General features: G+C 38.6%; 1 protein-coding gene across 1 annotated transcript in view; it reads right to left on the bottom strand.

Annotated features, from left to right (window-relative positions):
- The window catches only part of LOC107674739 (GRB2-related adapter protein-like), an 11,049-nt gene extending 5,554 nt beyond the window's left edge, over positions 1-5,495 (bottom strand). The window contains exons 1-3 of the mRNA XM_016468832.1: positions 5,231-5,495; positions 5,047-5,144; positions 3,659-3,778 (exon numbers count right to left, since the gene is read on the bottom strand). Coding sequence (XP_016324318.1) covers positions 3,659-3,778; positions 5,047-5,144; positions 5,231-5,308 — 296 coding nt within the window. The 5' untranslated portion in view covers positions 5,309-5,495. The remainder of the gene's footprint in view (positions 1-3,658; positions 3,779-5,046; positions 5,145-5,230) is intronic.
- Between the last annotated feature and the right edge of the window lie 6,798 nt (positions 5,496-12,293).

Genomic DNA, 12,293 nt, shown 5'->3' with positions numbered 1-12,293 from the left:
GATGGTGCTGCTAGGTGGAATTATGAGATGGAGGAAAGGTTCGTGGAGCTGTGGCAACAGTACTCCTGCCTGTATGATGTGCTATCGAGGGACTACCACGACAGAACAAAGAAAGAAAAATGCTGGCGAACTATAGCGGAAGCGCTTCAGCAATGTTTACTCTTGTTTTCTGAAGTCAGTTGCTTGTTCCGCCTTCTCGATGACATCACACGCGTCGTTAAAGACGGCACGCGATGAATGGTCGGGAAGCAACGTGTAGTCTGACATGTTTCTTGTCCACGACACGACAAGATTTTAGGAGTCAAAATTGTGTAATCTGACACAGTGACTATCGTGACCGACAAAAATATTGTGTAGTCTGAACCCGGCATATGAAAGAGCTTCTGTGCTGCTATTGGTCAACGTCACCAATGTGACAGAACTCGTCGTGGACGACGGAAAAAAAATTAAACATGCTAAGTCTTTTCTGTCGTGATGTCGTGAAGCATTGCAGACGCGGAATCGGTTGTCGTCCACTATGACACGCTACACGAACTGAAACGATGGAATCTTGCGTCCCGACGCCCAATGTCGTTTACGAATCCCCACGACACCCTACGTCAAGCAAATCGTGGCAAAATCGGGCTAAAATCATGTAGTCTGAACCGGGCATAATTAGCCTTTTGCTTCGCAGCACCTGAAGGATGTCTTCGTTACGGCAAACATTCAGAAGGCAGGACCCGCTTTGAAACTGCAAAATTAATTGGTTTAACTGCAGATGAGTGACAATTCAACTATATCCAATTAACAATTAAGCTAGTATTTTGCTGCCTGTCTTGACTGGTGGACTAGTGTATAGAATGGAGGCCCCGCCTCAAAGCCCGAGGCCTTAGGTAGCGCCGGTGCTGAGGTGCAAAAGCTAAAAGGTACATGTTTGTACTTTATTTACCCCTAAATGGTACACATTATTAGTACTTTAAAAGTATGCATTAGTAACTTTTGAAAGAGTACTGCCCCAGTGACAAACTGTAAACTGATATCATACAAACATTGAAAACATTTAATGTAAATGGGTGTTTTTCTACACAACAAACTTCCACTAAAAATACATGTAAAAAAAAAAATAAAAAGTATGACGTCTGTAACATTTAATGCTTTCGAAAAAAAAGTCTCTTATGCTCATCAATGCTACATTTATTTGATCAAAAATACAGTAAAAGCTGTAATATTGTGAAATATTATTACAATTTAAAATAACATTTCTATTTTAATATATTTTAAAATGTAATTTATTCCTGTGATGGCAAAGCTGAATTTTTAGAATCTATTACTCCAGTCATCAGTGTCACATGATACTTCAGAAATTATTCAAATATGCATTTTGTAGCATTATACGTGTATTAACTGTCACTTTAGAGCAATTTAACCATCACCCAGACTTTGTGTATAGTTTCTCAATTATGTCATGAAAGATATTACAGAATGATTTGTTTATATCATTTTTTAATTTATTGTACATTTGTGCCAGAATTTTTCTGATTTACAATTATTTAAAAAAAAAATCATAAAATACTGCTTTCTGAATTTATATTAAAATCAATGCAGGCTCCAAGCTTGAGTTGCCAACAGATGTAGATATCAACACTCAGCATAAAATACTCAACAATTCTGTTAATCAAATTTATATTTTTATATCTTATTGTCTTTTAAACATGTCTTGCACAAGAAAAACACTTACACAGGGTATTTAATTAATGAATATGTTGAAACCCAAAATGAGGAAGCTGACATGGCCAGACATTTGTCATATCTGAAAAGCCCAGGATATCTTCTTAAAATGGTGGCATATATTGTCTCAGAGAAAAACAGGAACATGAGTACTGTGGAAAATAAAATAATCAGAGCACTTGAGGTTTCTTATGGTCTCTTTCCATTAACCCAGTTCAAACCTGGATGGCATTGGATATTAATGCCCAAAGTCATCAAAGATTTACATTTTTAAAATCAGAGGCGTTCCAGGCATTCACATTGCTCATTTTGCATAATGACCTTGATTTGTCATTTAACATCTTTTATGGACATTCAACTAGAATGCAGAGGTGGACAGTACATTTACTTGAGTATTGTACTTAAGTACACTTTTTGAGTATCTGTACTTTACTTGAGTATTATTTTTTCTGGAAACTTATGACTTTAACTTCACTACATTTGAAAGACAAATATTGTACTTTTCACTCCACTACATTTCTATCAAGATCCTCGAAGTAGAAAGTCATTAGCAGCTCTGAAAGTCAGTGGGTGATTTTTTTCTTCTCTAAAAACGGTCTTTTTTTCAGACAGTTTATCAGTAATCACTCTTGGGGCTACAGGAGTAAAGTGATTTCCCAGCATTTTTTGAGCACTGACCAGTTCCAAATGTGATATTTATTTACAACAATTCAATAATAAGAAGTTAATATTGTGGTTTATATTAGACACAATATTGATTACAGAACCGGCTTTACTGATAAGATGCGCGTTAAATATCGCATGCGATTTATCGTGCAGCCCTAACAAATATTGTACTTTTCACTCCACTACATTTCTATCAAGATCCTCGAAGTAGAAAGTCATTAGCAGCTCTGAAAGTCAGTGGGTGATTTTTTTCTTCTCTAAAAACGGTCTTTTTTTCAGACAGTTTATCAGTAATCACTCTTGGGGCTACAGGAGTAAAGTGATTTCCCAGCATTTTTTGAGCACTGACCAGTTCCAAATGTGATATTTATTTACAACAATTCAATAATAAGAAGTTAATATTGTGGTTTATATTAGACACAATATTGTCTGATTTTGCTAAATTGTGTTCGTGAAAATATTACATATAAAGCCACAGAAGAACTGTTGTAGCAGCATTGCACAGACCATTCTGTGTATGACATCAAAGTACAGCGAGAGCGGTACAGCATTTTTTTAAATTTTTGTTTTGATGTCAAATAAGTTGTCTTTACAACTTTTACTTGTAATGGAGTGATATTTGACCAGCAGTATCTATACTTTCACTTAAGTAATGGAGTTGTGTACTTTGTCCGCCTCTGCTAGAATGCCAGAGTTAGATTTCATCGATCACATGGAGATCACACCTGTGTCAGTCTTATTAGTAATCTGTATCCACAGACAGCACTCTCTCAAGGAATGCATACAGAGCTGCGTCACACATTAGCCCTGGACCTGCAGACCAATCTTACAATATCCCAAGCCTATTCTTCCACACCTGAGGCCAGTCCTCATTCAAGACCGCAGTGCTGATTATCAAAGCCAGCTCGTTCCCAGACAGGCTTGCGCTCTGCCATCCAAACCCAACTCAGCCATCAAGAAGTGGATGGTAATGAGCCGGACAGAATAATGATGTGATTCCAGCAGCAGCGCACTTGATGAATTTTAAATGAAATCTCTGCTCCGACATAATAGCTTTCTGATGCTCTCATTTTCAGACAACTTCAGTACATTTTCTTAAACAGCAGGGGATATTGGCATCCTTGTAAAGTAGGTCAGATGGGTTTTGATGGACCCTATCCAATTTTTCTCATTATTCAATTTCTAGTTATGCTTTTATGAGGCAATGCAGCAAACAACAAATTACAGTGACCCCAACAACAGCGCATAGAGCAGACTAGGCTAGGAATGCTGGGAAGTGTCTTACCTCACCGACATGGAGAATTCTCCAGGTGCACTCTCACTCTCTCTTACTAAGAAGCTTCCACACTCTTGCTGGTGCAGTCGATTCTCGGCCACATGTCTGGAGATACGGCCCACAAACCATCTGGGGGCGAGATAGAGGTGCACAGCAGCGCTATTAGACATGAAATAAACAGCTAGAAAGGTTGCTGTAACTTAAATAGCATTGTGTGTGTTTTTATACACTTTATTAGTATGTGGAAAACTACTGGCAAACTAGAGGAAATTTGTGTTTAACAAAGGTTGCTCTTTCATAGCTGTTTCTGCTAAAATTCTTTATAAGCAAATAAAGTTTTAAATATTTAAGATATTTTAATGATTTTAAAAGAAGTCTCTTATGCTCACCAAGGCTGCATTTGTTGGTTACAAAATACAGTAAAAACTATAATATTCTGAAATATTATGAAAAAAAATTTTTTTCTTTTGTTTATTTATTTATTTTGCACAAAGATAAAATAAGTACAATAAACACACAACAACAACAACAACAAAGTACAATCCATGTCCAGGAAGAGGCAGAAAACCCAAAGAGCCTCCAGCTGAAGTCCCTTATGCTCACCAAGGCTGCATTTATTGGTTACAAAATGCAGTTAAAACTGTAATATTCTGAAATATTATCACAATTTAAAACAACTGTTCTATTTGAATATTGAAATGTTAAATATTCCTGTGATGTTAAAGCTGTATTTTCAGCATCATTACTCCAGTCTTCAGTGTCACATGATCCTTCAGAAACCATTCTAATATGCTGATTTGATGCTCTGCTGTTATTAATTATTCCTGAAGTTCAGTTACTCTTGAAAAAAGTTTTTGCTGCTTAATATTTTTGTGGAAATCGGACTCTCTAAAGGATAGAAAGTTCAAAAGAACAGCACGTATTTGAAATATAAATCTTTTGTGACATTATAAACATATTTAATGTCACTTTTGATCAATTTAATGCTTCCTTGCCAAATAAAATGATTAATATTTAAAAAAAAAAAAAAAAAAACTAAATAAATAATCTTACTCCAAAGTTTTGAATGGTTGTGTATCATGGTTTACACAAAATATAAATCAGCAAAAACTGTTTTCAACATCAATAATAATATGTTTTTTTTTATGCTGTGTGTATGTTTACTGTGTATATGGCATATACTGACATCATAGAGCTATAAAATAATGTAAAGAAATAAAAACAAAATATAACAGCTTAAATAATTTGGTCCTGGAAGAATTTGATGAGAAGTTTATACTGAAATTTCTCATACATGAATATGATAATACACTTTTGTATCAAGACTATACCCACCAAAGTCAATACCAACACAAGTCAAATCAATACTCTCCAAGGTTTACAGACATTGTACTTACATGTGTGGCTTTACGCTGATATAGTTTTTAGGTACATAGCCCTTCCTGTTCACCAACTCTGCAGTGTACCAGTTAGGATCATCTTCCATATTAGTGATCTAGTGGAAGAAAAAACAATAAGCAAATCCTATCATTCGGCAAACAATCGGTCTGCATGCATAAACCAACACAAAACTGCTCTTACCTTAAGTACGTCTCCCTTCTGAAAGCTAAGCTCGTCACTTTCCGTGGCACAAAAGTTGTAAAGAGCCACTGCTTCCATCCTGAGCTGGAGGTGAAGTCTGACCCCAGAAGATCAATGTGGCTAGACGTCCCACCACAGCAACAGAATACTGAAGAGAGGAAAGGATGAGACCAGAGAGCATCCACGCTGAAACAGACCGTCCAGAGACAGGCTCACTGTCAAACACCGCTTCGCGATAAATGAACCGAGGGAACAAGCATGAGAATGTGTGTGGTTCTAAAAGAGAGAGTGAGGCAGAAAAAGCATGTGGGAGGGAGGCAGGGGTGGCAGTTCCTGTCTCAGAGTGCTCTAATAGAAGGAAATACAGCTATGTGAGAAACAGGAAAGTTGAAAAAATTATGGGAGGAAGACGAAAAGAATGGCCTCTTGAAAAATTCCCGTTATCAGAGAGTCGGAAATGCGTATTACAAGTGAAGAACAACACACATGTGTTTGCCTGACTGCTGTTTTATGAGCAGATCTGTCACTGAGTTTATCTGGTAAATCTGTGTTCGTTTAGACTTTTCCTCAGATATTACTAGCGCTTCTACTGTATGTCTGGAAATAGCTGGCGGTGAATCAAATCAGCTGTGGAGTTCATCTGAAAGAATTCATGATTCAAAGAACATAATGTGTTTCAAGATGAGCAAACACCATGACTCACTGAACACCTCAACTGTTTCTCTATTGGCGGTGCTGTTTATAGCACATGGACGTCCCATTTTTGGCTAGATATTCACATGAATTGTTTTTTTTTGTTTTTTTTGATATTCCTTAATGAAATACATTATTTTTGCACATTCGCTTTTTTTATAGTAAAATAGTTTGCATTAATATACCTCTAGCTTCCATATTTTTTCATTTTCCATCTGTTAACTATATATAGTATAGCTTCAGCATTATACTGATGATCATGTTTATTTTTGGTAAGACAGTAGATAGCAAGCTGTCAGATGCATTTTCAAAGTGATTTACTAATAGTTTAGCAACCTGAGGTTATGTACACACACGTTCTCTCTCAAATTATCATTACAAATTTATTTTCATTACGCAGACAGACAGTCATTATTGCTGTTTGAACTGATGTTATGAACACTCCCCAGGGTGAAGAGGAGCTGTTTACAAATTCCCTTTCAGAACATTTGAAGTGTAGCCTTAAAGAAAGACAGTTGCTTCATAAATGATCACTTGAATGTAATAAACCCACATAAACTTCTAGTTAGGATGTCAACAGCACTCGACACAACATTTTCCGTGACTTAAACTGTTACTTCAACTTGGAAACATTTTGCACCACAACAGACAATCTGTGAACGTCACTTGCACTCAGATCTAAGATTGCATATGAAAAACTGCTTTTGGTGTGATGTTGTTGATAGAAAGTTAAGATGCTTATGCACAAAGAAACATTTAATCGCATCCATTATTAATTTCACCTCTTATTTTCACTTGTTTTTCTTGTCTTAGATGAAACTGTTTGTGTGTGTGTTTCTATGGAACTTATTTAATATAATTACATTTAATATATTAATTTTTATATATGTATGTATGGTCTGAATACTTAGGACCATGTGATATTTCAGTTTTTCTTTTTTAATAAATCTGCAAAAATGTCAACGATTCTGTGTTTTTCTGTCAATATGGGGTGCTGTGTGTACATTGAGGAAAAAAAATTAACTTAAATTATTTTAGCAAATGGCTGCAATATAACAAAGAGTGAAAAATTGAAGGGGGTCTGAATACTTTCCGTACCCACTGTATGTATGTGTATATATATATAATTTTTTTTTTATAAGTTCCGGAAAACACACTCGACAATATAAACAATTATATGTGGCAGACAGAAAAAAGGACTTCCTGAGCATGAAACAAGGAAACCACAAACAGAGGGGCGTCTCGGTGACAGAGTTGGAAAGATATAGATGCACTGCCACCATTTTATACTTGCAAGGATTGCTCATTTGACTCAGTGGCCTATGATTAATAACCACAACATTTACATTCTCATTTCAAATGTCAATTTCAAGTCATGCACACTATTCTGTCAAAAACGACTCGAGTGAAACTTTCTAAACAAATAGTTTAAAAGCAAAACCAACAAATTCTGCCATCATTCACTTTGCCTCATGTTGTTTCAAACCTGTATGACATGCTTTCTTCTGTGAAAAACATTTCTTTGATATTTTGAGAAATTTCTCTTTGTTTTTTGTCCATACAGTAGTAGTCAAAACTGTTTGGTTACCAACTTTCCTCACAATAGTCATACAGGCTTGGAACAACATGAGGGGGAGTAAACGATGACAGAATTTTTATTTTTGAGTGAACCATCCTTTAAGGATGACTAAATAATTTGTAGTCATTGCATCCGTTACAGAATAAGTTGTCTTACATTTAAACATTACAACATTACTACGATCCCCATTCAAAGGCAATTATAATACAAATATTCATGTTGGTCTGTAAATCTGAGTTTCATTGCAGCTCAATATTACTCAAACCTTCTTCCTTAATGGAGCACATTTCTTTGTGGATAGTACCATTAGATAATGAAAATCTCACTGGCTTGACAAAAGAAATGAGATGAACACCATTTTATGTCTAGAAGCCATGTGAAGGAAACTATGCAGATTGGGAAACATTTTGCTAAATGGAAACTACTGTTTTGTTTCACTGTGGGATGCCACATGCAGTTTGTATGCAGAAATAATTGCAAGCATCATGAAAGGGACCGCACAGCTTAACCACACAGCTCTTTTAAGGTGAAAGACAGGGTTTGATCACTTTTAGAGAGGGGAACAACAGTATTGTTTACCACATATTATAATGAACGAAATGACAATGCTGAGATGTAATATCTTGTGGTAAAACTGAGAGTGATTATACACAGATTTAAAACTTGCTTCATATCACTTTCCCCAAAGAGGGTTTACCATTACACACCTCCGTTTCAGTACCATGAGAAGGAAAATCTTTACCATGCTGCCGCTTACTGGTCAACTCATGTCAATACTATTAAATCTCTAGGCTAATGTAGCCGACCTGACCGTAATACTGTATGTGTGACATTTCACTAAAAAATCTTCTTTTATGCATTGAACTGTGTCCAAGAGTTTTTTTTTCCAACAATCAAATAGAAGATTCATATTGTAACACATATGCTATGTTTATAAGCAGTAAAATGGCATCATAGTGTAATAAACCTCTATTTTAACTTAAAGAGGTTCAATCAAATTAATGGAGGCCAGAGGGTACATCACAACACCAGGATTTTATAGAAAATTATCACTTTATTTGACAATTGTACATAGAAAAATATAACCGTTATGTAAAGAGACATTTAAATAAGTCCAACGAACATTTCACTCTGTACACCTACACTAGGACAAATGGCGCTACACAAGTGAAACTTCAACACTGCACTACACTGCACTCTAGTGGTTATTCCCAGCCCCGCACGGCACACTAGAAATCGTGATCAAACAATCAGTTTAACAGGTGAAAAGATCAGCGCCTCCCCAGTCCCGTACACGGAGACGGAGAAATCATGTTCATATAAACTTTAAAACTCACAACTACCATACACACTCACACAACACGTGAAGAGACTTCAAATGTAAAACACTTCCCCGTTTCCAGGACACAATTAAGACCCCACCCCGGGGTCTAGGGAAAGGAATCAGCCGTGCCGGATCAATATCTTCAAAGAAAGCACGCGCTCCTCTTCGCTTTATTCTCGTCCAGCAGTTACAGCAATTAATCACAACGTCACTGGCAGTAATTAGTCTTTGGTACACAGCACACTTCTCCTCGGGAATCACAATATCTGTAATACTGACGAGTCCTCTTTGCGCAATACAGTCTCTTTGAAACGCCCTTGGAACATATGGTCAGCGCTCCTAAACCCTCCCCAGCATTATCTAACTACACAAATTCAATCTATCTAGCTATCTTCGTTGCCGGACAAACCCTAATGGTCTCGAGCAACACAAAGCGTCCCCATCTTCCCCTGAGCGCCAGAAACCCGTCACGTTCACTCAGCCGAACAAAAAAACCCTTCCTCTCACCTGTTCTCCTCCTTAAATGTCCTCCAGGTGAGTTCAATTATCCATACATTCAGTCAATCAGAAGAGAACATGCTGCAAAAAGGTTCCTATAGGCGGGGCCAAAGCCCAACTAAGAAAATAACTCCCCCAGCGTTCATCACACTATCCCCTCCCCTCGGATAGACCGGACTCGTCCTCGAGTCACATCAAATTATAATCCCTGGTCCAAGCTGGTGGTCTCCAAGAACGAGCTGGCTGAATCCTTTGTGGACATGGCTCTGGAAGGGAGCCTCAAGCTTCCATCCTCTGGTCCCCACTCTCCTGCTGCACCTCACCCGAACCAGTGTCCACAGCACCAGGATGTAAATTTCCACCAGAAAGCCCACCTTCCACAGCAGACTCTGATCTCTGATTTCTTTCGATACTGGATGCAACAGCCCTCTCCCTTATCTGGGCAGCCTCTGGAGCATCAGGTTGATGATACCCCCATACAAATTTATATTCTTCCTCTGCACGACTTTGGACCTCGGGATATCGTTTAGCAGTCCGGTCCTCAGGGATTATTGGGTTATCCTGCCCGCTTTGTAAAAGTTACCACACTAAGAAGCTCCTTCTTTGTAGTGGCATACTTCCTTTCTTGTTTAGTCAAAGCTCTACTAGCATATGCCACCACCCGCTCCAAACCCCCATCCTCTTGAGACAATACAGCCCCAATTCCTACATCACTGGCATCAGTATCTAAAATAAATGACTTTTTAGGATCTGGATAGGCCAAAACAGGAGCAACAGTCAGACTGGCTTTTAATTGCTGAAAAGCCTCCTGACACTGTTCCCCCCAACAAAATCTTTTTCCCTTTTCGGTGAGCTGATGAAGAGGACGAGCAATCTCAGCAAACCCTTTAATAAATCTTCTATAATAAGAGGCTAAACCTACAAAACTCCTCACCTCAGTCTGAGTTTTAGGTGTAGGCCAAGCACGTACTGCTTCTACCTTAGATGGATCTGCCATCACTCCCTCAGCAGAGATAACATGGCCCAGGTATTGCACTTGGGAGGCAAAAAGGGTACACTTAGACGGTTTAACCTTAAGATTAGCCTGACGAAGTTTAAAAAGGACCTCATCCAATCTCTGAAGATGCTCTTGGAAGGCTCTTGAAAAAAACAACCCAACAGGCATGTGTTAAACTATCAAGAGCATCATCAATCCTAGGAAGAGGATATGCATCCTTCTTTGTAGCGTCATTTAGTTTACGATAATCTACGCAAAAATGCAGACTACCATCTTTCTTATGCAAAGCAAGATGAGTTCTCCCCAGATCAGTATCCCCTTTACTAAACACCGACGCATTACGATATAATAACTCCTCAATCGCCCGCATCTGTCTAGAATCAAACCCCCGTTCCTTCAACCCAAAATGTGACACTAAATAGTCCACAGTCAAAGGAGAGGAGGAAACTGGCTCATTCACTTTGGTGGTCAACGCACTATCCCCTACCTCCACATCAGGGAAAAAAGTACCAATCTTCATGTTTTTCTTTAAAACACAATTATCTTCGGACACATTGATAACTCGCACTGGCACCACCCCTTCCTCAACCTTACAAACCACTCGAGCCACCAAAACGTCACATGTTGGAAGCATGATAGAAAAAGGCTCCAACATGCCCTCGTAATGTTGTGGAAGAAGTCCTTCCACTTTACCAGGTACAATACCTTCAGTATGAGGGGGAATCATAATATCTGCCTGCACCCGAACTACCTTAGGTTGTACACTACCATCTTCACTAAACAGGGGGAGCTTCTTACCCATTAACCGGCAGCATTTTTCACCCAAATCAATAACTGCCCCAAATTTAGAGAGAAAATCTGTACCCAACAGTAATTCTTGGGGGGTAACATCAGCCACCAAAAACTCCACGATCACAGCCAAGGAATCAAACTGGCATACAGTCTGCCAACGACCCAAGATTGACATTTCCCCACCATTCGCCACGGCTACTCTACCCTGATATCCATCTAAACTGGACCCCGCATTAGTTACATTTAACCAAAACTGCTTGGGTACAATAGAAATCTGTGCGCCAGTGTCAATCAATAAACGAGTTTCACACCCACCTACTTTACCTGTCAGAAAAACTCCAGCACCGGTTGTAGAAACTGAGGCCAATTTATCAGACACAGACATGGGGGCAGGCATTTGGCCTGTTGTGCCCGCCCCCTCTAGTTTCCCTGCAAATAAGGGCAATTCCTACGTAAGTGTCTAGTACAACCACATTCCCAACATACTTCGGTCCGAGAACGAACCGGTGGCTCAGATGGACTTGTCACAGGAGTGGTGCGTACAGGAACTGGCACATACTTCACCTGCATATCCTTTACAGTAACTTGTAAAGCCTTAACTTCTTGACGCAATTCCTCCACTATGCCCAGTAAAACTTCAACCTTATTATCAGACGAATTCTCTGCACTCAAACCACGGACTTTAGAATCTGAGCAATATGTATGTTCTAAATTCCGAATAAGCTCCAATTCAGATGCTAAGCTAATGGAGCGGGGTAAAGTTAGTTTTAGGTTCGATATTCGCCAGACAGGAGGCCAGAGGGTACATCACAACACCAGGATTTTATAGAAAATTATCCCTTTATTTAACAATTGTACATAGAAAAATATAACCATTTTGTAAAGAGACATTTAAATGGGTTCAACGAACATTTCCCTCTGTACACCCACAACTAGGACAACCGGCGCTACCCAAGTGACACTTCAACACTGCACTACACTGCACTCTAGTGGTTATTCCCAGCCCCGCACGGCACACTAGAAATCGTGATCAAACAATCAGTTTAACAGGTGAAAAGATCAGCGCCTCCCCAGTCCCGTACACGGAGACGGAGAAATCATGTTCATGTAAACTTTAAAACTCACAACTACCATACACACTCACACATACACACAACACGTGAAGAGACTTCAAATGTAA

The sequence above is a fragment of the Sinocyclocheilus anshuiensis genome, unplaced genomic scaffold (assembly GCF_001515605.1).
Source record: "Sinocyclocheilus anshuiensis isolate Anshui unplaced genomic scaffold, SAMN03320099.WGS_v1.1 scaffold152, whole genome shotgun sequence".
Lineage (NCBI taxonomy): Eukaryota > Metazoa > Chordata > Actinopteri > Cypriniformes > Cyprinidae > Sinocyclocheilus > Sinocyclocheilus anshuiensis.
The sequence above is the reverse complement of the archived record's forward strand: the minus strand, read 5'-3'. Positions and strand labels throughout refer to the sequence as shown.